The sequence below is a fragment of the Bos taurus genome, chromosome 5, assembly GCF_002263795.3.
Source record: "Bos taurus isolate L1 Dominette 01449 registration number 42190680 breed Hereford chromosome 5, ARS-UCD2.0, whole genome shotgun sequence".
NCBI lineage: Eukaryota > Metazoa > Chordata > Mammalia > Artiodactyla > Bovidae > Bos > Bos taurus.
The window spans coordinates 98,964,423-98,989,860 of record NC_037332.1 but is presented as its reverse complement, the minus strand read 5'-3'; the positions used below and the strand labels follow the sequence as shown (position 1 = coordinate 98,989,860).

General features: G+C 38.5%; 1 protein-coding gene across 1 annotated transcript; it reads right to left on the bottom strand.

Moving 5' to 3' along the window:
- Positions 1-5,692: 5,692 nt before the first annotated feature.
- On the bottom strand, positions 5,693-20,576 carry KLRA1 (killer cell lectin-like receptor subfamily A, member 1). The gene is given in 8 exon segments (NM_174376.2): positions 5,693-6,231; positions 6,317-6,464; positions 9,798-9,904; positions 12,104-12,246; positions 14,927-15,166; positions 16,602-16,691; positions 18,883-18,999; positions 20,434-20,576. Coding segments are annotated over 6 exon segments (834 nt in total). The 5' UTR covers positions 18,998-18,999; positions 20,434-20,576; the 3' UTR covers positions 5,693-6,231; positions 6,317-6,325.
- Positions 20,577-25,438: the final 4,862 nt, after the last annotated feature.

Below are 25,438 nucleotides of genomic sequence, written 5' to 3'. Positions count from 1 at the left end.
AGTCGGACACGACTGAGCAACTTTCACTTACTTACTTACTTACTGATCAAGAAGGTGACAAAGATGCTAAGAAACTACTTAGAACTCAATAAGGACACTCAGAGTTTAGCCGTATCCAGAAGCTTCTACTCCCCCCTAAACAAGGGTTACACTTCCAGTGTTTCTTTAGAGCCGAGTTCCCCAAGGTCACACGACCTTGTTTTGTTCATTTGTGAAGCAGTGGGCAGCTCAGTTATGTATCATTTTGTATTTATTTCCCATCCTCCTTCACCTCACTTCCTCTTTCCCTCAGTTTCATTGCCCTATAAAACATTTTTTTGGGGGCGGGGTGGGGGATATACTTGCTTTATAATGTTGTGTTAGTTTCTGCTGTACAACAAAGTGAATTAGCCATATGTATACATATGTCCCCTCCCTCCTGAGCCTCCCTCCCACGACCTCACCCCACCCATCTAGGTCATCACAGAGCACCAAGCCGAGCCCTATGCCGTACAGCAGCATTGACTGTTGTTGCTTTTCAGTGGCTAACTCCTGTCAGACTCTTTGTGACCCCATAGACTACAGTACACCAGACTTTCCTGTCCTTCACTATCTCCCAGAGTTTGCTCAAACTCATGTCCATTGAGTCAGTGATGCCATCCAACCATCCCATCTGATCACTCCCTTCTCCTCCTGCACTCCATCTTTCCCAGCTTTGGGGGATCTTTTCCAATGAGTCAGCTCTTTGCATTAGGTGGCCAAAGTATTGGACCAGCATTGCATCAGCATTGATAGCACTTAAGTTTTGTCTCAGGGTTTGTCTGGTTAAAGACACTGGGAAGTGCTGCTTGGAGGTGTTCATTTCCCCACAATAAGAAGCTGAGGAGGGAAGAGCAAAGGATAGGCCTGAACACAAATAGGCCCAAAGGTGTGTATTCTAACCTTGTTGTTCATTGCCATCCTTACATTAGTATTTAAATTTTATGTAACAATGGCATGCTTCCATCTAATAAAAGGTTCCTCATTTCTGTAATAGGTCAGGAAGCTCAAGATGGAGAAATTATGCCGAGCCTGAACACTTGTAATAAGGGGATGTCCTTCAGGGCAGTCGAGTCCTAGCTCCCTTCTATGCCTAGTTTGGCAGGATTCCTTCATGGGTAGTTGCTGCTGTTGTTCAGTCGCCCAGTCATGTCCAATTCTTTGTGACCACGTGGACTGCAGGTCGTCAGGCCTCCCAGTCCCTCACCATCTCCTGGAGTTTGCCCAAGTTCATGTTCATTGCATTGGTGATGCCGTCCAGCCATCTAATCCTCTGATGCCCTCTTCTCCTTCTGCCCTCAATCTTTCCCAGCATCAGGGACTTTTCAAATGAGTTGGCTCTTCGCATCAGTTGACCAAAACACTGGCGCTTCAGCTTCAGCATCAGTCCTTCCAGTGAATATTCAGGGTTGATCTCCTTTAAGATTGACTTGTTTGATCTTCTTGCAGTCATGGGTAGTTACATAAATACAGTAGCCCAGAGATCCTGAGGTAATGGAAGACATAACAAAGATACTCTAATTAAATAAAGCCTGGCTGTACAGTAGGACAGAAACAGTTGGGAGGGGTCATTACATTAGATAAGGGATCCCAACTGATAGGGACAGAATAAAGCGACAAAGTAAGTGATCAAGCCGTTAATGCCACTCGGGGACTGTAAGTAGAAAAAATATGTAAGACCTCTGTAAGTTAATGATTACTCAAGAAAGCAGGTTTTTGTTATTGTTTAGTCACTAAGTTGTGTCCAATTCTTTTGCGACCCCATGAACTGTTAGCCCTTGAGGCTCCTCTGTCCATGAGATTTCCAAGGCAGTAATACTGGAGTGGGTTGCCATTTTCTTTTCCAGGGCATCTTCCTGACCCAGGGACTGAACTCTGTCTCCTGCATTGGAAGGTGAATTCTTTACTGCTGAGTCACCAGACCGGGCAAATTGTGTTTCATTTCAGTTAAGTTTAGTCACTCAGTCATGTCCGACTCCTTGTGACGCCATGGACTGCAGCACACCAGGCCTCCCTGTCCATCACCAACTCCCGGAGTTTACTCAAACTCATGTCCATTGAGTCGGTGATGCCATCCAACCATCTCATCCTCTGTCGTCCCCTTTTCCTCCAGCCTTCAATCTTTCCCAGCATGATGTCCTCTGCATTTAAGTTAATATACAGCATTTATCTACTCCTTTCCTGATTTGGAACCAGTCTGTTGTTCCAACTCTAGTTCCAACTGTTGCTTCTTGACCTACATACAGATTGCTCAGGAGGAAGGTCAGGTGGTCTGGTATTCCCATCTCTTTAAGAATTTTCCACAGTTTCTTGTGATCCACATGGTCAAAGGCTTTGGCATAGTCAATAAAGCAGAAGTAGATGTTTTTCTAGAACTCTCTTGCTTTTTCAATGATCCAACGGATGTTGGCAGTTTGATCTCTGGTTCCTCTGCCTTTTCTAAATCCAGCTTAACATCTGCAAGTTCATGGTTCATATACTGTTGAAGTCTGGCTTGGAGAATTTTGAGCATTACTTTGCTAGCAAGTGAGATTAGTGCCATTGTGTGGTAGTTTGAGCATTCTTTGGCATGCCTTTCTCTGGGATTGGAATGAAAACTGATCTTTTCCAGTCCTATGGCCACTGCTGAGTTTTCCAGATTTGCTGGCATATTGAGTGCAACACTTTCACAGCATCATCTTTCAGTATTTGAAATAGCTCAACTGGAATTCTATCACCTCCACCAGCTTTGTTTGTAGTGATGCTTCCTAAGGCCCACTTGACTTCACATTCCAGGAAGTCTGGCTGTAGGTGAGTGAACACATCATCGTGGTTATCTGGATCGTGAAGATCTTTTTTGTAAGCAAAATCGTGTTTGCTTAACCACTAAACCAAGCAAGTTTATTTAGCAACAAAGCCATGCAACAAAAGCACAAGACATGCCCCCAAACAATAAAACAATGGTGGTATGAGACCCAAATCCTGCCCAGCTCAGAAAGTTAATGATCCCTAGGGCGTGCTCTGTGCACACATGAACAACAATAATTTATGAACCTAGCTTGACCATGTAGGGACAAGAAAACTCCCTTGCCCAACGTGGAGGAGGAGCTGATGATGGAAGCATAAGGACTACTCAAGAAAAACAAGAAAGTTCCTCTCCCCATGCCCACTTTTCCTTTTATTATTAAACCGTACCCCACTAAGTTCTCCAGGAATGGCATTTCTCACCCACCCACTTGTAAACCTGACAAGAGTCCTATTCTAATAAATCAATTCTTATCTACCACTTTCCTCTCACTGAATTCCTCTCTGTGCTGAGACATAAAGGACTGTGGTACTGACAGGGTAATAGGCGGGAAGGCCAGGGGTCTCCAAACGGTGAAAATAGGCTGCAAGTGTCAGACATTTTTTTATCTCTCCCGTAAGTGGCAGGAAGAAATAAACTAGTGTTACATTTTTTTCCCCTTCTCTGCTGCTGCCGCTGCTAGTCGCTTCAATCGTGTCTGACTCTGTGCAATCCCATAGACGGCAGCCTACCAGGCTCCCCCGTCCCTGGGATTCTCCAGGCAAGAACACTGGAGTGGGTTGCCATTTCCTTCTCCAATGCACGAAAGCGAAAAGTGAAAGTGAAGTTGCTCAGTCCTGTCTGACTCTTCGTGACCCCATGGACTGTAGCCTACCAGGCTCCTCTGTCCATGGGATTTTCCAGGCAAGAGTACTAGAGCGGGTTGCCATTGCCTTCTCCTTCCCCTTCTCTATAGAAATTTAAAAAGAAGTTTCTTTTAAAATGCTGTGTTGCCATAATGACACCTGGTTCCACCTGAGCTTAACTTTTCTTAAACCTTGAGCTAACCAATGCATTTTTCTTACGGAAATGTTTGTCTTAAGCTCTGTTAATGTGCTATGTATTTACCCCAGACTCTGTCTTCAAGTCAGTTCCACCTAAAGGCTCAGAACCCTCAGAATAGACTTGACAAACCAGTATGTTATACTGTTGTAGCCACGCGTTCTGGGAAACAAACTCAGAAGGACAATGCAGATAGTGGAGTGCAATTTATGACACGGGTGGGCCCAAGGCAGTCTCCTCTTAACCAAGGACCCCGACCAGTTTTTGTGAAAACCTTATATACCCTAAGTGTACATGCCCAAACCCACTTCCCCAAATTCGCTGAAACTAGTCTGAACAAAAGAAAGATACAGTAAAAGTTAATCCATGATTCATATGCCTTAAGCCTAGGTAGTTAACAGTGGACAATTATCAATAGGCCTGTGGTCATACCCCAATAAGCATAATAGAATGTATGATTCTATTTGGTTACACAGATAATTAGCGTATCTTTCAGGCGACTGAGAGTGCTGGGGCTGTTCCTTCCGGGGGCCTGGTTTTCCTGTTGGTATATCATTTCCATAAATACTGGGTATGTAGCTCCAAGTCCACAGTCCAGCCCAAGATGGAGTCCTGGTTTCAAAATAGAGCCTGTTCTGTTTCCTCCTTCAATACATTGTTCTCCTAATCTATGTTAATGAAACTATATATTTGTATTGAAATCTGCCTTTCTTCAAGATTCATGTCAATTGTTTTATGGTCCAGGATGACTCATCCTGGTGCCAATGGTATCTCAAAAATGCATGCTGTGGGTGAGGGGCCTGGTGTCATTCTCTGAGTTTTGAGACATTTCCTTTCTTTAATTAGCAGAAGGCAATGGCACCCCACTCCAGTACTCTTGCCTGGAAAATCCCATGGATGGAGGAGCCTGGTAGGCTGCAGTCCATGGGGTCGCTAAGAGTTGGACATGACTGAGCGACTTCACTTTCACTTTTCGCTTTCGTGCATTGGAGAAGGAAATGGCAACCCACTCCAGTGTTCTTGCCTGGAGAATCCCAGGGACGGGGGAGCCTGGTGGGCTGCCGTCTATGGGGTCGAAAAGTCGACACGACTGAAGCGACTTAGCAGCAGTAGCAGCAGCAGTAGCTATATAACACCCAGCTAAAGACTAGCAGGGAGGCACTCTTTCTGCCCTCTTCTGATGTCTATGTCAGAAGTTTTCTCTATGTCTTTTATACTTTAATAAAACTTTATTACACAAAAGCTCTGAGTGATCAAGCCTTGTCTCTGGCCCTGGATTGAATTCTCCTCCAGAGGCCAAGAATCCCAGCGTCTTTCGTAGTTCAGCAACAACCTTTCAGTACTAGAGCTCTTCTAGCCACCATCACGACACCAGTCAGCTGCACAACTAGTTGAGGCATTAGCTTCATGAGAAAAATGAGTGGGAGGAATAGAAAGTGATAAATTCAACTATGGCTTCATAACCTATTACAGAGACAAGTGTATTGGTAGCTACTTTTTACAGCTCTCTTTATAGCTATATTTTTATAGTTATACGATAAGACATTATGTCTTTTTTCTTCTTCCTTTTCCACTACCATTTTGTATAAAAAGTGATGTAACACTGTGTACATTGTAACGCTGTGTTTCGAATTATGAAGGGCCACGTCTAGAGCTGATGAAAAAGACAGTGTATCAACTGGAAGCCTGCTATTGGTTGTTCAAGGGCTCAGTCCTGTCCAACTCTTTGCTACCCCATGGACTGCAGCACACCAGACTTCCCTCATAGTACTGTAGCAGTGCTAAATTTCCTGATTTTGACAATTGTTCTATGGTTATAGAGGACAAAATCCTTGTTCTTGTGAAAAATTTAGACAAAAGGGCATAACGTCTTAAATTTATTATCAAATGAATCAGCAAGGAAAGATACAGAGAGGAAGAAACTATAAAAATCCATATACAGTAAAATGTAAACAAATGGTAACCATGGGTAAAGGTTACATGATAGTTCCTTGTACTACTGTTTCAACTATTCAGTAAGTTTGAAATTACAGCAAAATTATTTTTAATGAGAGGTAAGTATCTAGATGGGGTGGGAGGGAGGATAAGTACTTTTCAGTTATTAATTATGATCTCTCAAAGCCAGAATCTATTGAAATGATTTATCCTATTAATAAGGAAAAAACTCAAGCTATTTATCAAAGTTGTCTAATTGATTCTAGGGTTGTTTCAGGAAAAGAGAGAGCAATTCCTCAAGGCCATTCAAAGAAAGGGGTAATTGCTCTCCAAGGACAAAATGATTCTCTCTTCCCCAAAAAGACACATGGCATCTGATGTCTTCGATCACAGTCCAAAAGCGTTTTCTCTTCCTCTTCCATCTCATCTCTGTTTCTACAGTGAACTAAGTCCTGCAGTCAAAAACATTAATTTATAGTTAACCACAAATTACTATAGAAAACCAACAACAAAAAAATTTACAAAATTCCATTTCACCTTTTCTTCTTAGTGTTTATTGAAGCAATCAATTCTCTTCTCACAGATACAATTATAGGTTTTATAGCAGTCAATAGTTTCTATTCTTGTTGAGGTTAAAAACGCACATTCATCTTTCCCAAAACGATGATCCATTATTGTCAAATGACTGTAGGACAGAAAACATACATGGTCAACTGTTTAATTCTGCAGCTTACAACAACATAAATCATATTTTTAAATCTATTTTCTAAACATCTGGCCTATGGAAATATTAATAATAAGTTCATCACTAAAAGATTTTTGGGACTTCCATAATGGTCCAGTGACTAAGACTCCATACTCCCAATGCAAGGGGGCTGGGTTTGATCCTTAGTCAGGAAACTAGATCCCACATGCCAACAAGCCACAACTAAGAGTTTACATGCAACAGTGAAAGATCCTGTATATTTGAAACTAAGCGTCGGCTCAGCCAAATAAATAAATAAACTAAAAGATTTTCTATTGCTCTTGTCCCATTAAATAGAATAACATCTTCTTGATCACATCTATAACCTCACATGTTTCACACTGGGAATTTTTTATCAGAGAGCAATATTGCTAGTTGGGATCATGGCATAGTAACCTGCTTTCTTGTGTTAATTATTTCAATTAAAATGAGATATTTAAAAGTAGAGGAACTGAATTTCTATGATACTAACAAGGTTGCATGTGAATATAATTTAAGAAGAAAAAGTAGAATCGGAATATAGGCAGAGATGAAGTTGTTGAATGGATGTTTTATATCTTTTCTTTCCCTCTCTCCCAGTTAGCTATGGGGCTATTACCCCCAGAGCTAATAGTTACTAACTAAAACATTAAAATTTCACTGAAAAAAATATCTAAAACAAGATCTGTATTTCAGCAAAGTGGTAGAATAGGGAAAAACTATCTTCCTGTTGAAAATAGTTTAAAATGCTGAAAAAATTTTTTTAAACCTCTTGAGTAAGTTCATGGACTGGCAATAGGCAGATTCATGCTCAGACTATGAGGGTTAAGCAAAGATGGAAACCCAGAAGGGTAAGTGAAGCACTGAAACCAGTCTTTCCCTTAGATGTAGCAGACTAAAGAATGAATTCTGCCCAAGATGAAAATTCTATTGGGTTGGTCAAAAAAGTTCATAACATCTTACAGAATAACCCAAACTTTGTGGCCAACTCAATGCATAGACAACGAGCTACCAAAAGGGTTGAGACAAAAGTGATTATATTTCCAATACAAACTACCTTAGGACTGTCTTGAACCTTGAATTTAAGCAGAAGAGAAAAGGAATAATCCCACCTAACAATCCAAAATCACAAACCACACCTCATGCAATTTGCATTTGCTATATTACCTAGGAATACTTGAATATGCTATAGATAAAAAGAGAAACAACTAAGAAAGATAAATGAAATTAATAGCTTGTGAAGCACAAGCAGAAAGTACTAGACGCGTTAAGTAAGTTAGTAACCTATGCGATTTGTTAGATATAGTAAGCAGAGGGCTTCTCTTAGCAGTAAAGAATCCACCTGCCAATGGAGATATAGGTTCAATCACTGGGTTGGGAAGATCCCCTGGAGAAGGAAATGGCAACCCACTCCAGTATTCTGACCTGGGAACTTCCATGGACAGAGGAATCTGGTGGGCTACAGTCCAAGGGTTGGACACAACTGAGCAACTGAACACAAAGACAAAGAGTAAGTAGAACCCATGTGTACTGAACATAGGAAAGGAAGAAAGAATCAAGCAGACATAAACTATCATACATAAAATATACATGATGAACATAGACACTCTACATTCAGTCTTAAGGTTGTCACCCATGGGTGACACTCATTCTGGCCCCCTGCCTGAGGAACTCCAGTAGAATCCATAGCTGCCCCTCAGGTTAATTGCAAAGCTGCAGCTCTTACCAGGCATGCTTGCTCCTGTATCCACCCAGTAGAAAAAAGGTATGTGCTGGCCACAAGAACCTTCTGTCTGTTGGCCCCCTTACTCAAAATCTCAAGTCTGCCCCTTCCACCATTATCAGGGAAGTGTGATACCACAGAGCTAGGTCAGACGATGAGTGTGTAACTTAGGATCCAGGCCATCTTTTCACACACTTGCCCCTTCTCCTAACTGTGACAACCTATCCCATTCCATCCAAGTGTGATAGGCTATCCCATTTCTTTCCCCTTGCATAGTGCTATGTGTTTAACATGGATATAATTAATTATGCAATGTGAGCATCTTATTTTGGCCCTGAAAATGTTCACCTGAAACTGTACTCACAGACTATAATTACATTAAGGTTGTTTCCTGAATGACATTTCTTGTAGGTTTGCAGCCCAGAATCACACTACTTGCAGAGCCCAAATTTAGAATTAAAAACTGCTCAGATTCACAATGCCCCAAGACAGCCAACAAAGGCAAATTTTTTCCTTGAGGAAGCCACCTTCATCTCAATCCTCAAATAATTTCCAGAGGCTCAAAAAAAAAAAAAAAATCACTAACCACTACAAAGAAAATGACATCATGAACAAAAGATGTGATAGGTTGGACCCACAAAACTTCAAATATTAAAACGATCAGATACCAAATATAAATTGAGGATGATAAATATCTTTCAAGAAATCAATAAATTCAAGACAGTTTTAAATCATGAGTAACTAGCAAGCAGATTTGAAGATATAAGAGAACTCTTAAAATAAAAAATGTAACAGTTCAGATTTTTTAAAAAAATCATTGAATAGATTATAACTAAATGTAAATGCAAGAGTTCACAAAGTACTGCACTTAATAGAAGGACTATAGAGAGGATGTGGGTGTGTGTGTGTATGCATGCATGTGTGTATGTTTATATTCACATTTATGTTTATTTATAATTAATATAAACTACTAATACAAAGGCTTCCTGATGGCTCAATGGTAAAGAATTTCCATGCAAAGCAGGAGATGCAGGAGACACGGATTCAATCCCTGGGTTGGGAAGATCCCCTGGAGAAAGGAATGGCAACCCACTCCAGTATTCTTGCTTGGGAAATCCCAGGGACAGAGGAGCTAGATAAGCTACACTCCATGGGGCAGCAAAAATCAGACAGGACTTAGTGACTAAACCATTGCCACCACCACTAATACAAAGGAGTTTCAAGTGAATTTTGAGGATACTCAAAATACTTATTTGTGGTTGTGGAAGGGATCACTATGGCTGACTCAGAATGGTTCAATCACCTTACCTAATGATTCTGTCTTAGTCTGGGGTCCTCATAACACATGCTTCTGAACATCTGTTTAGCATCATAATTTTATATTAATAACTCTGTATGAGGCTTCTCTTCCTTTTTAACTATGCTTCCTGAAACACTTTTTAAATCATTCTCCTCCTTCTTACTAATGACTTCTACCTGAAAATGAGTTGAGCTACATGAAGATTCTTTTTAGAAACAGTCATTCCAACCCAAAACCAATATTAGAGTTTGAATGCATCCTGGAAACTTACAGTCTAGAAGGTATGCCATTGTCAATCCATTTCCACCTATTTTCCATTTTGCTAAATGCTAATCCAATCCAGTAGTAATTTTGACAAGTCTGGGATTGAAGGAGGTTCTGTAAAGGAAACAAAACATATCATGGGACTACATTACCATCTGTTAAATTAATGAAAATAAAGTCAGGTAAAAGATCCAGCTGTTTCTACTACCAGTGGTCTGATAATTTCTACATGATCCTTCATCCCTCCTTCCTAAAAGACCCTCTCTTCCTTCAACCCCTGTATTTTCATTTCCAAATTAATTTTCATCTAATAGTTTATTTCTGTTACAAATGGCTGCCAGTCTACTAGGTTATTTAAAATGTGGAAAAGTTTAAATCTAAATATCTAACAATAGAAGAGTTGTTAAATAATACATGACATTTTATGAAACCATTCAAAGTCATGGTCCAGAGAAAACTTAAGGGTTAAGAAAAATAATCATTACATATTCCAAGTGAAAGAAGAAATCTTCTAAACAAATTATTAAAATAACAAATGTTTGTGGGGATGTGTGCATTAGAGCCTTCAACTTCATAAAAAAAAAAAGACTTGCTGTAATTCAGTAGTTGGAAGAGGTAGAGGGAAACAGGGCCATATTTGGAAATATGTACTATGACCCCAAATGTAATATATCAAAGTGACATAGTACATAATGTCTGGTCAAATGACTGAATATATTTCTAAATATAATTTTAATTATTTTAGTGCAACAAACATAAAAAATTATTTTATGACTTGACATCATAATTCTCTCATGTTATGATTTAAAATATCTGCTAGATTTGCATAGAAATTTTGTTTTGTTTTTCTAGATAAAAGTAGAGATTTCAGACTGATAGTTGCAACCGTTTCTCTATAAAAACACATTTTGTGTGTGTGGATAGTTTTTATCTGCAATAAATTTAAAAGATAAATGCAATATTATTGTCACTGTATTTTCTCTTTTTACAATTATTTTTGAGACATACACATATTGATATAATATATACAAATATTGATCAAGTAAATGCTACCTACATGCATGCATGCTCAGTTACTCAGTTGTGTCTGACTCTTGAGACCCCAGACTGTAGCCTGCCAGACTCCTCTGTCCATGGGATTATCCTGGCAAGAATACTGGAGTGGGTTGCCATTACCTCCTCCAGAACGTTGCCTACAGATGCAATGAAAATTACCATAAAGCTAATTTGTAAAACTACCATCACTTTTATGTTTCTCATTATTATCTATATTTTGCAGGTGGGAAAACTGAGGCCCAGAGCGGTTAAGTAATTTGCCTAGGGTCACCCAGCTCGTAAGCGGCAGAACTGAATTCAGTACCAGGCGGTCTGGCTCCTGGATTCCTAATAGTAACTACTAAACTACACTGCCTTTGGGTTTTCAGTTACCACCTTATATGAAAAAAATAACTGTTGGCTCCAGGCTGCCATTTACCAAAGGGTTAAGACTTCCCTGGTGGCTCAGATGGTAAAGCGTCTGTCTACAATGCGGGAGACCCAGCTTCGAGCCCTGGGTTGGGAAGATACCCTGGAGAAGGAAATGGCAATCCACTCCAGTACTATTGCCTGGAAAATCCCATGGACAGAGAAGCCTAGTAAGCTACAGTTTGTGGGGTCGCAAAGAGTTGGACATGACTGAGCAACTACACTTCACTAAGTACTTCATTAAAGGAAAGGTATGCTTTTTTTTTCAGAGTCCTAAGTAAAGGAGATGATTGCAAAGACCCAAATTGCATCTTAAAGGGGGTTTCCATTTCGGAAATAATCGTGCTCATCTTGATAGATAATATGTACTGAATGCTTATAAAATAGCAAGATCATATTCTTATTAGTAGGCAAGCTCTTCTGCTCACTAATTTTTTATCTTTTTTATGGAAAACAAGAAGGTATTTGAGAATAGCATTCACCAAGAGGGGAATATTTACTAGGGATTGTGATGAATGCCACACTTAGCTCATCAGTTTCGATCTCCAAGAAGCAACTGCCACTCCTATCCTCAAGGAGGCTCTCTGTGATACAGTCTTCATGTTCTTAGGTTCTTACTTTTAAGTAATTAGTTTAACAGAAGGAAAGACCAAAGATATTTCACTAGGAAAATCTGTTTGATTTTTTTTTTTTTGAGACTCTTAACTATACAATTTTTGTTCACTTGACAGTCATGACACAAGGAATAAGTGAAGGCTCCTCTTTCTAAACTCCCCCATTTTCTCAGTATCTTGGGCCCAAAGAGACAGAGGCCTAGAGGATAAAAGTACATATAACAATCCATGATACCAGTTCTTTTGCATCATCTATCTTCAAAAGACACGAATTGTGACTTTGGCAAATCTGGTTACATCCCATCCAGTTATTAGTTTCAGCAGTAAAGTAGTAACAGTTTACTCCCCAACACCACCAGGAGACTTCCTTGAGTTCGCCTATAATACATAAGGTGAAGCATTAAACGTCTTTTCATCTGGTATTTTGTTAAGCAGAGGAAGATACTTATTATGAAAAATCTTAACAGCTATCAATAATGATAATGTGAATTTCATCAGAAGTCTGGAATGCCAAGAGAACTCTGCATTCCCATAGTCTCTGCAGCACCATTCACAATAGTCTAGAAATGGAATGTCCATTGATGGATGAAGAAAATGTGATCTAGTCTAAAGGGAATATTAATTTTCCAGCACTGGGCTTCTGAGATATGAAAACAGAGACAGAGAACAATTGAGAAGCACATTCTTGATTAACCAAAGGTGACTACTTTTACAGAATCAACATTGTTTTTATTGCCCTGTATCAAGAAACATAACAATTAACAATGTCATGTTTACTTTTTTGTCTATTGCCAAAACTAAATATAGAGTTCACACATATAAAAAATAAAGGGAATATTACTCAGCCTTAAGAATGAAATCTTGCCATCAGTAACTGCATGGATGAAACGAGGATAATTATGCTAAGTGAAATAAGCCAATGACAAAGGGCAAATATTGCATGATTCCACTTGTATGAGATGTAAAAAGTAGTCAGACAGAAAGTAGAAAAGGGGTAGCTGGGGGAGGGCTGTTGTTTCATGGGTACACGGTTTCAGTTACTCAAGGTGAACAAATTCTAGAGATCTGCTGTACAACAGGGTGCCTGTAGCTAATAATGAACCAAACACTTAAAAACTTGTTAAAAGGGCAGACCTCATGCTAAGTGTTCTTACCACAGAGCAGAAAGGGACATAAGAAAACTTTTGAAGGTGATAGATATGCCTATTACCCTAATTGTGGATGTTTTTACCCATATATACATATGTCCCAACTCATCAAGCTGCATACATTAATTATATGTAGCTTTTTGCATATTAATAATACCTCAGAAAAGCTGTTTTTATAATAATAAAATTAACTTCATACATGTTTAGAGATTCTGAAATGCCTTCTAAAGAAAATTAAAATTATTCTTTGGAAATTTTTCTTGTCCTCATTGCTTAAAATATACCAAATCAAAATATTATTCATCCCTCAAAGTACATTTATGATTATTTATAGAAGACAAAACTGTCTAACAGTCTAATAAAGAAAACATTTAAATTGTTACAAATGCAATGCAATAATATATAACATTAAAAAACATGTTTGTGAGGAGTATTTAAAACTATGGAAGAGGCTTCCCTGGTGGCTCAGTGGTAAAGAATTTGCCTGGCAATGCAGGAGAGCCAGGCTCAAGCCCTAATCTGGGAAGATCCCACATTCCATGGAGCAACTAAGCCCATGTGCCATGACCATCAAGCCTGTGCTCCAGAGCCTGGGAGCCGCAACTACTGAGCCCCTGTGCCATGACTACTGAAGCCAGTGTGCCCTAGAGCACATGCTCCACACCAAGAGAAGGCTCCGCAATGAGAAGTCTACGTACTGCAACTAGAGAGAAACCCCGACTCGTCACAACTAGTGAAAAGCCCGTGCAGCAACAAAACCCAACACAGCCAAAAGTAAACAATTAAAAAAAAAGGCTACGGAAAAATGGCCACAGAAGGGGAAAAAAACAAGACGTGAACCTTTCTACAGCATGAAATCTAAATTTTTTATAGATAGTAAAAAAATAAAACAAAAGAAACAAAAAAATAAAATATTATTAATTCTTCAGTAATAGGAAACAGTACATTTCTACTAACTACCATACCTAAATAATATCAAATATGCAAAATCTCTTTGTATAATAAACACTAAACAAAATACTTACAAGTTGATTAATTCCATCATTATGCATAACAGAGTTTATTATTTTATGAGATTTAATATTATTACTTAGATGTTTTGAATAGTATCATCACACAGTGTTACACGAACATCAACACTCTGGCAAGTCTTGTAGATGTATTAGAAGGAATATGCGTGTGCATGCTCAGTCACTTCGGTCTTGTCTGACTTTGCGATCCTACGGACTGTAGCCTTCCAAGATCCTCAGTCCATGGGATTCTCTGGGCAAGAATACTGGAATGGGTTGCCATGCCCTCCTCCAGGGAATCTTCCCTACCCAGGGATTGAACCCATGTCTCCTGCATCACCTGCATTGCAGGCAGGTTCTTTACCGCTGAGCCGCCAGGGAAGACCCCTGGAGGGAGTACATATTGATCATAAAATAGATCAAATATCTGAAGTCAGTGCAGAATGGAAACACAATCACACAGTTATCTTTACAACAGCATACAAATAAATGACTTGCATTTATTTTAGCCTAAATGTATTTTTACTGATAGTCTCCATATTTCATGTCAGCAACAAAGTTTAAGTGTCTTACTTTGCCTGCAGGTCTAAAGCAATCCAAATTTTCAGGGGCCCTGATATAATACTATTTTACCTTCTGGGAGCATAAGAAGGCAAGAACTGCAATTGAGTTTGGGAAGTATAAGACTTCATCCAAACATGATTCCTGGTGTCTCAATCCTGTATTTGAGATAAGCAAACTCAAATAACCATGCTACATCTAAGAGGCACAAATTAAAAGTTGTCTAGCAGACCTGGATCCCTAACACATAACATAAGCCTGTATTAAGCCTCAAAACTTTTGGAGGAGGAATAAGTAATGGAAAATTGTGCAATCTTCAATTCAAGATTTCCTCCATACCTGTATTTGGCAAAGACTCTGAAGACTTCTTTTTGTGATAGCACCCCTTCTTTTCTGTAAAGACTAAGTCTGACAATCCTTTTATTTGCTGAAGAGTTTCATTTAGTCTATCACATTCTGAAGTCTTCTTTGTCAAAAGCTGCTTATTTAAGTAGTTGTCGTTTTGCACAACATCATACTTCTGACTGAGGTTCCATAGAGCTTCCTCCTGTTGATGTTTTTCTAGAATATACTGGGAAACTAAAATTAACAGCATAGATATAATTTTTAAAGTACTCATAAAGCTTCACTGTTGAAATTAGGACAGGAGAAAAAAATCTCACTTTGACAACCAACCTATTTCATTCCTTTAATTATTAATTTTACATTTAGAAAGTAACACCTCTACAACATGACCATATAAACTGAAACACCAGATTTCTCATTATGGGCCACCTAAGTGTAGAATAAATAAATCATGATTTCTAAATAAAATTATGATGGTACCATCTAAGCATTCAGTTCAATTTCTTTGTAAGTTAGCGTGTCGTCTACAAATAGGTACCAAAGGAGAAACTGACCAACACTTAGCAACACATCTTCTGAGTATGAAAATGTACACTAAACAGCATGAAGAAATTGCACCAATATCATTGGAATAGACAGAATATCCATAAGAAAAAAGAGAGGAAGACCCAAATACATAGTTTTATCTGAGTGTAACATATTAGTACTTTTCCCCAAAGATGTCAAGGAACTCAAATGAAAGCTAAAGGGCACATTCAACATCATCTAACATCCATACATAGACTCACTCATTTTACTAAATCATTTCCTTATTATAGATTTTTTAAAAATTAAGAGAAAGTCATAATTCACTTTCAAACAGTTGTTTCTCAAAGAATTTGTATCTGAGATTCAAAGTGGTATAAATTTAGAAGGTGGAATATTACAATAGTTTCCCCTTAACCTTGGTTTTGCTTTCTGCAGTTTGAGTTACCCCATCAACCACAACCTGAAAATATTAAACGGAAAATTCTATAAATAAGTAATTCATAAGTTTTAAATTGCACGCATTTCCGCATAGTGTGATGGAAACTCGTGCCATCCCTCTCGTGTTCCCCAGGAGGGGGAATCATTCCTTTGTTGAACGTATCCCACTCTCATCAGTCACTTGGTAGCCTTCATCAGATGGCTGTCAGGGTATGCAGTGCTTGTATTCAACCCTTATTTCACTTAATAATGGTCTGAAATCACAAGAGTAGTGATGCTCACAATTCAGATATTCTCTTACTGTGCTTAAATTATAAATTAAACTTTATCGTAGGTGTGTATGAATAGGAAAAAACCATAGTATGTACAGGGTTCAGTGCTATCTGTGATTCCAGGCACCACTGGGGGTCTGAGATGATATCCCCCATGGAAAAGGGGGTCTTCTGTGCTAAGTCCTATATCAGAAAGAATGTTAACATGCCTTATACAGAACGAGACAGCTCATTACAGCTTCAGAGATACAGGAATAGATAAACAAAATGAAAATCACACCATGATTATATCTGGGGAAAAAATCACTAAGAAAAAACTCCCTGGAACATTCTCTGATTATACCATGGAACAATTGATAGAGCGTGGTTGGTACCTACACAATGAGTGGTTATTTCTAGTACTCAGACTTGGATGTATTTCAGTTACTTACTCTTTATACCCAGCACGGTGATTGTCATCAAGAGAAGTAAACAGAGGATCCCAAGAGTCACTGCAATGCCATGCCAGGGCACTGAAGACTCTTTAAATAAAGAAGGAAGAAAGTGATCGTTGAGGACAGAGCCTGACCCACTACTCATCTCAACCTGGACACCATTTGAAACAGAAACAATCTTCTCTAAAAATTTTCAGGAACTACCCTGGTGGTCCAGTGGTTTAGAATCTGCCTTGCAATGCAGGGGATACAAGTTCAATCCCTGGTCCAGGAAGATTCCACATGCTGTGGGGCAACTAAGCCCATGCACCACAACTACGGAGCCTGTGTGCTACAACTACTGAAGCCCTCGCGCCCTAGAATCTCTGTGTGTATGTCTGTGTGTGTGTGTGCGTGCGTGCACACACGTGCATGTGTGTGCGTGTCAGTAGTCTGACTCTTTGCGACCCCATGGACTGTAGCCCACCAGGCTCCTCTGTCCATGGGATTTCTCAGGCAAGAGTTCTGGAGTGGGTTGCCATTTCCTGGTCCAGGGAATTTTCCCAACTCAAGGGTCAAACACCACATTGGTAGGAGAATTCTTTACCACTGTGCCACCTGGTAAGCCCCTGTGCTCTTCAGCAAAAGAAGCTTCCACAATGAAAAGCCAGTGCACGGCAACAGAGAGTAGCCCCTGCTCACTGCAACTAGAGAAAGTCCAAAAGCAGCAACCCAAGACCAGCACAGGCAAAAATAAGATACATAAAATTTTAAAAAATGTTTTACAGAAATCCATGATACACACTGTTTTTAATTTGCCATCTAGTAATTATAGTTTTAAAGTCTCAGGTTTTTTTTACTTACATTCACCCATTGCAGAAATTCTACACCACAAAAAGAATATTGGAGGATTTTTAAAATGCTTCTGTTAGAAAAGCACAGAAGCACAGAAAGGTGTGTGTGTGTGTGCATCCCTTAGAAAAGCACAGACAGGTGTGTGTATGTCGGGGCGGGGGCGGGGGTTGCAGGGAGGCTGTTCAATCATATATGACTCTTTGCAACCCTATGGACTGTAGCCTGCCAGGCTCCTCTGTCCACAAAAGCACAGTTGGCAATAAACACAATACTCACTTATGAGAATCCACAATGACAGGCATATTTCTGTGATCACAACTAATCATGAAGAAGAAGGAAAAAGCAGGCAATATTCATGAGAAATTGGTAGCCAAGAGTGAGTATTCTGAAGCTGCAAATGTTACTGGGCTTCATCTCTTAAGAACTTCCTAGAAATCAATTTTTCTCCATTTATCTTCAAAATTTTTTTCTCTAGCAATGCTCTATTTATTCTCCTACTTTCAAGATCCTCTTTCTCTCTCTCTCTCTCTCTCTCTCTCTCTCTCTCTCTATATATATATATATATATATATATATATATCTCCAAAATTTGTATCTCTGATGGACACTACATTAAATCAGTAAAAGTCATTTTCAGTTTAGAGTTTGTGACACTGTTCGAAGGTACAGAGAGAGAATGGAAAAGTTAGAATGCCCTTTTGATTTGAACATTTTTGTTTCTTCATTGCCATTAAGGTTTGGTAAATATTTAAGACACCAAAATACCTTTTGTCTAAATAAAAACACTGCTTCTAATACGTATTTCTCATGTCTTCACATTCTGTAAGACATTTCTCTAGGAACTGCAATGTTTTCTTGAGACTCTAGTCTGTCTCTTACTTTGGAAGCCCTCACAAGGGACTTCCCTGGCCGACCAGTGGTTAGGACTCCGTAATTCCAGTGCACAGGGTGCAGATTCAATTAGTTGGGGAACTAAAAAAGAGTCCTTGTGAATTTCTCCTGACCAAATTTGAATAAAAACACTCTATTACCTTCTCAAGCTTAAAAGAATGCATTAATTTCTACATTCGCACAATTTTTTTAAAAGATCATTAAAGACCATTATGGTTTCTTATTATCAACTAAACACCTAGAATATGGATAGAACTTTTTATTTCTAACGTCAAAAGTCTGACAGTCCATAAGAGGGCTTCCCCTGGTGGCTCAGCGGTAAAGAATCCGCTGGCAGTGCAGGAGCCACAGGAGATACAGGCTCAATCCCTGGTTCGGGAAGATCCCCTGGAGGAGAAAATGGCAACTCACTCTGGTATTCTTTCCTGGGAAATACCATGGACAGAGGAGCCTGGTGGGCTATAGTCCATGGGGTCACAGAGAGTTGGACATGACTGAAGTGACTTAGCAAGCACACAAGAGTCAAGTGAATCTAGATGTCTCAAACGTGTACCTTTTTCCTCAGTCTTGTCAGGTCTTTGAGTACCATCAGGTCTTAATCTGTTTTGTGACTCTGAAGGTGATTGAAGAAATCTCAGGGTGGAATAAGTCACTTCTTGATCACTCATCTCTAGAGTAAACAAATATATGTTTTGCATTAAAACTTTCAACTGAATGATTTCATTCCAAAGAAAAATTAAAATGTCCATTTGTAAAATATACTAGGATTAAGAAGATTACGCGTGTGCGCATGTGGATGTATGCTCAGTAATTCCTTCAAGGGCCTAAAGTACGTAGACTGAGCCTGATTTATATAAGAAATGAGAAACTTTCAATATTTTTGCTAAAGTCATTTATACTCCTAGTAACTATAGCCATATTATTAGAAAATATGGGAAGAATTTTTTTTTAATTTACTGATAGATTAAATAGGCTGGGTCCTATTCCATTTAGCTCAAAATGTTCAACATACATATACAAGTGTTAGGCAAAGTGATACCATCACAAATTACTGAGATACTTTTAAAACTATTAATTCAAAAAACAAAAAAATTTTTTTTTGAGATTTTGAAAAACATAAATATCTTGGCTTTAAAAGTGTATGTATATACATATACATATATATTATGTATTCAGATCTACATTATTAATAGTAAAATGTTCTTAGAAGGATTGGAATATCAGTTTGTGATAATTATTTCTTGACCTGAGTAGATAAATATACTGTGTTGTTCTTTTCAACTATAATATGACTCTACCAAAGTATATCCCATATACTATCTGCAAAAGAAAATTATTGAGGGTTAACACTGCACATTGGTTAACATTTCAGATTCCAGTGCCTCGTGGGAGATGTACCGAATAAAAATCTCTTACATTAGAGCCCAGACACGTGGATTTTTAATCCCAAATGATTCTGTGCATATTAAACTTAGAGAAATAATCTTCTAGCCACAAGAGAAGCCTATGTGAAAATAAAATTTGTTAACAGGCAGTCTTTAGTTAATACCCATAAAGGACTCTATCTATCAGTTGATATCAATATAAAAAGAAACTTTAAACTGTAGATATTTATGATGTACCTTGTTTTTATATTAATCAGTGTGAAAAGATGCTAATAAACAGTAAAAATGAAAACAAATAGCACATGTAACTATATTCTTTAATTCTTTTCTTTAGTATCTAAACTTGATTACTCACATGAACACTTCAAGATGGATAAGACAATATGCAAATCATTAGACCTAAATAAAAAGTTATTGACCCCCCCAATCCCTCTTTATTTTGATAACACAAAGGAAAAAATCGTAACCAATTTTTTAAAAAGAAAATAATTTTCCATAAATGCTGAACTACATTTTTCATCTCCATAGAGTGAATGCAGTTCTAACCCAATCAATTTTTTTAAAACATGCTTTCCTATCCCTCCTATATTCATGCCAAGTCATTTATAATAAACTATCATATTCCAAGAATCTTTTTTCTCTAGAATCTTTTTTTTAAGTAAGTAGGACTAATAGATACTCAGCTACAAAGATCTGAGACAATAAAAAGTGAACATTACCTGTGTCTGTGCCGTTCAGTGATGCAGATGGAAAAAACAGACCAGAACAAGGTGAGAGAGGTTGGCATTTACAATCCCTGATTCCTCGGGTGCATGAGAGGCTGTAAAATGGAGGCGGACATGAATTGTCTTTGAATCATGCTGTAACTCAAAATTTTCTGCTCCTCCTCTTGACCAAAGTGATGAAAGGAAATTGTATGACAAAAGCTGATGTTGACGAGAAAGGAAAATGGTCATGAATATATCTTCTTCCATTTCAACTAACCAACCAGTTAGGTGCATTCAAAATCTACATTGAAGGACAGAAAAAACAAACAAACATAGCTTTGGCGGAAACAAAAAGTAAATCTTTTAACAAAAACTTGCATCCTTAGAAACTACTAGCAAAAACAACTGATTAAAATGTATGTGCATAAATTAGATACATGTACACAAGAAATATTATGACTAAATAAATAACATCTCTTAGGAACTTTCTCTTACAGATTGCTATTTGAAAATAAAAGATTTCAGCATTGAAACATATACATGTACTATGTATATGTAAAGTAGATAGCCAGTGGAGTTTGATGTATAACTCAGGGAACCCAAAGCCAGTGCTCTGTGACAACCTGGGGGGATGGGTGAGGGAGGGATTCGGGAGAGGGATTCAGGAGAGAGGTGTCACATGTAGGCCTATGTCCGATTCATGTTGATGTATGGCAGAGGCCATACATCACAATATCGTAAAGTAATTATCCTCCAATTAAAATGAATAAATAATTATTTAAAAAAACAATAAAAGATTTCTTTTTCCATTTATGTTTATTGCAGATAAACGTATTTTAGAAAGTATTTTAAAACATAATTCCACTATAAAATTTTGGTGTATATGCTTCTAGTTTTTTATCTGTATGTTTTGTTTGCTATCAGAGTTGGTGTCATTCCACACACAGTACTTTTGATCTCTTGTTTTCTACTGTTTCCTCATTTAAAAATAATTCATCTAAAGTGTGATCTTAAAAACAATTGTATAGTTATTATCGATATAGATTATACCATAATTTATTCAGGAAATCCTGTATTGCTGGACATTTATGTTGTTTTCAACTTTTTGTGAATATAAAAAATGTTTGGCCTGTACTTTTGAATATTTTCTTAGGAAAACATTTTAAACAAAATATGGGGTCAAGGGGTATGTAAATTAAAGAGCTTTGATACATATTACCAATTGCCCCCCCCAGAAAAGTTATTTCTGTTTACACAATACTAATTGTATGAAAATGATAACATTTGATATTCTTAAAAGATACTGATAAACTATTCTCCTATTTGAGTTTCATCTATGAATCTTACTTCATGAAGACATGATCTTTCAGCAAAAAGAAATCAGTTTCTGTAAGTCTGTTTCTCTGAGTCAGATCTTCCCAGAATACCCCCAAATCTCTCAGTGACATTCACTTTCAATTGATGCAGATACTGTCAGTCTTCAGGTGTACGGTTCTATGAAATCAATTTACATTGCTCTCCAAATCAGGTGATAATGGTGAATATGGAGTGTGGGGAAAGTGATGTGGAAAACATACGGTGAAATTGATTATGCAGAGACAAACGAGCCCTACTTCACCAGGCTCTAACCACATTCCTTGCTTACCTTTCTCTTTCAGCCACAACCAAACCATCACCCTTTCTTTAGAAGGCATCCCCATTCTTTACCTCCCAGGTCTTCCCCAGACTACTTGATAAACAGTCAACTGAATGTTCTGACCACTACCACCCCCTAGGTTATGCTGCCTGTTGTCTGGTCCTCAGCTGGCTCTCTCCTGTTCTCCAATGCAACCCTTAATCTTGGAATCACCACTGAGTCTGCCATTTATCATCGTGGACAAGTGGTCAACAGAATTACCTCCCAGAACCTAATTTAATCCAATCACACAAGCAAAATTTCATGGGTAGAGTCTGGACACTTCAGGAATATTTACTGCTAGGCATTTTCTTCTCTTTACCCTCACCCCACATTGGCTATGTCGATCTCAAAACAGAAAGATTCTGAGCCCTCGATCCCAATGCCAGAAATGAATGAACGAATGAAGTCTGATGAGAGAACGTAGGGAGTAGGCTGGGCGAAATAGTAATGTTGTCAAAATGTGGCAGTTTAGTTCACTTCAGTCGCTCAGTCGTGTCTGACTCTTTGTGACCCCATGGACTGTGGCACGTCAGACCCCCCTGTTCATCACCAGCTCCTGGAGTTTACTCAAACTCATGTCCATTGAGTTGGTGATGCCATCCTACCATCTCATCCTCTGTCATCCCCTTCTCCTCCCACCTTCAATGTTTCCCAGCATCAGGGTCTTTTCAAATGAGTCAGTTCTTTGCATCAGGTAGCCAAAGTATTGGAGTTTCAGCTTCAACATCAGTCCTTCCAATGAATATTCAGGACTGATTTCCTTTAGGATGGATTGGTTGGATCTCCTTGCAGTCCAAGGGACTCTCAAGAGTCTTCTCCAACACCACAGTTCAAAAGCATCAATTCTTCGGTGCTCAGTTGTCTTTATAGTCCAACTCTCACATCCATACATGACCACTGGAAAAACCATAGCTTTGACTAGATGGACCTTTGTTGGCAAAATAATGTCTGCTTTTTAGTATGTTGCCTAGGTTGGTCATAATTTTTCTTCCAAGGAGTAAGCATCTTTTAATTTCATGGCTGCAGTCACCATCTGCAGTGATTTTGGAGCCCAAGAAAATAGTCTGTCACTGTTCCCATTGTTTCCCCATCTATTTGTCATGCTAATTCTTGACCCATGTTTAAAATCAGGCTTGACTGAATACATAGAGCACAGATGGACTTTGAATTCAGAAGGGCCTGGATTTTCAACAAATCTCTTGCCACTGGAATTGAGTAGATCTGGCTTGAAATATCAGCCCCTCTCTTCCATGGGTGACTTGAGGCAAGTCACTTCACTTCTTTAAACCTCAGACTCACCAAAAGTAAAGTAGTGATATTTGCCTCCCAAGACTTAGGGTATATAAAGTGCTAACCAGATCTAATGCTAATGAACATTAAATATTAAATGTTATCATTTGAAGTCCAAGACTCAAATTCTTTCTAGCTGTAAAAATTTGAACATGAGACTCTTCCAAGCCTGTTTCCTCACAGGTTCAACATGAATGTCACTTACTTCATAGACCCGGAAAAATTCAGTTAGATTAGCTCTACAGGCAGGATTTCTTAGGTTTCAAACATAAGTGAATGTTCTTTTTCTTCTCTCTGTTCAAGGAGTCTATAAATAGTGAAAGAGCCAGGACTGCAATCCAGAAATGCTGACGCAGTGAGCCAGGTTCTCTTTCTCAACATGTCAAGTTTGGAATGCAGATGCTTAGAAGAAAGTATGTGGGGCAGGGGGGGGCAAGTACATATTAACACAGTGGAGGAGCTGGGAAACATGGCAGCATTCCACTGCCTCTCTAGAAAAAAAAGCATTGTGACTTAAGATCTGGTTATTTTATATCTTACCACCCCATGGAGATATTGGTGATGTTGAGCTTTTTTGTTTTATATGCTTAGAGCTGGTAAGAGGGGGGACAGCTCTCATGGAGACTAGATGAGAGTAGAACATTTTTTTTACTTACATACCCGTATTTACATTTCCTCTATATATATGAACTCCATACCTTGAGTACCGCATTGGTCCCATTTGTTACTGTAACTGTAGCACACAGAAGACATATGATGCCTACATGTGCCATTGATGAACAAGGTGGTTAAAGAAAAGAGGAACTAACTATAAAACCTAGATTTTTCATAGTTTTGTAGAGAGACAGAATGAGGTTAATGACTAGAAAGACAAATTGTGTAGCTGTTCCCTCTAAGCTCCAGTTTATTTTTATTACTAAGCTCTGATTTCTGAGAAAGGCAAATTTCTTCCTAAATAAGAAGAGAACCAGCATCACAAAATAACAGCAGTAACTTCAGGTGGGACTCACTGAAACTCCTAGCATTGTCTTTCAATCAAAGAAGCCCAAGATGGACGCACTAAACTTTATTACGCCCACTCCTTAAGAAAACAGAACGATTAAAAAAAAAAAATTAAAGAAAATTTTGAATGTTCTTGTACAGTCTTCTGATTTCACTTTTGTGCAAAACACACATGACACATACACAGCATGAATACATAAAGCGTTTATTTATTTACTTCCTGGCTGCTTAAAGGTGTTATTTAGGAAACCACACATTTTACCCATCCGTTCCTGATCATATTAATTTCGTCAGCTAGAGGCTTAGCACACAGCTGCTAGTCACACCTTCAAACCTCAATGGCTTATCTTTTCACAGCCGCAGGCTGTTCTTCCTGTCCCAGCCTGAAGTGAAGGTTTCAGGAATAACCACCAGCTTCCAGGGAAAGATGTTCTGCATCACTCTGTTGGGAGGAGTAACTTCACCTGGCCATGTTCCCCCTCCCATGGTTATTTGTCCTAATGACTAAACTTTACGCCAGAGCCATATGAAATTTCCTGGCTCTTACAGTAAAAACTCAAAACATCTTGTTTGAAGTTTCCTGTTTCCCTAACTACCTACTTTATTAGTCCTTCTTATCTTTACAGTAAAAGCTATTCTGAGTTAAAATCTTCTATTGTCCCAACTAGGCTCCAGCCATGAACTGAACAGAAATTTTCCTTCCTCCAACTGCTAACAAAATGAGAGGAACACCTCACAAAATTAAGTAAGCATGAAAAAATCATGGCCAAAAAAAAAAGGATTTTGGATAACTATTCGATTCTCTGCCGCTAAGAGATAAAGTCTATTCACAAGTTGAAAGGGAAAATAATTCCATGAAGCAGTGCCATAATAAAGAACTTTAATTCTTCAGAGTTCTTGCTACTCTATGACACGGTTTGGACTATAGGCTCACCCTCAAGTCATTCATTAATTTTTTTTAATTTTTAACCTCATTGTCATATAACGCTGCATGTGTGGTAAGTTGCCTCAGTTGTGTCGGATTCTTTGTGATCCTATGGCTAGTAG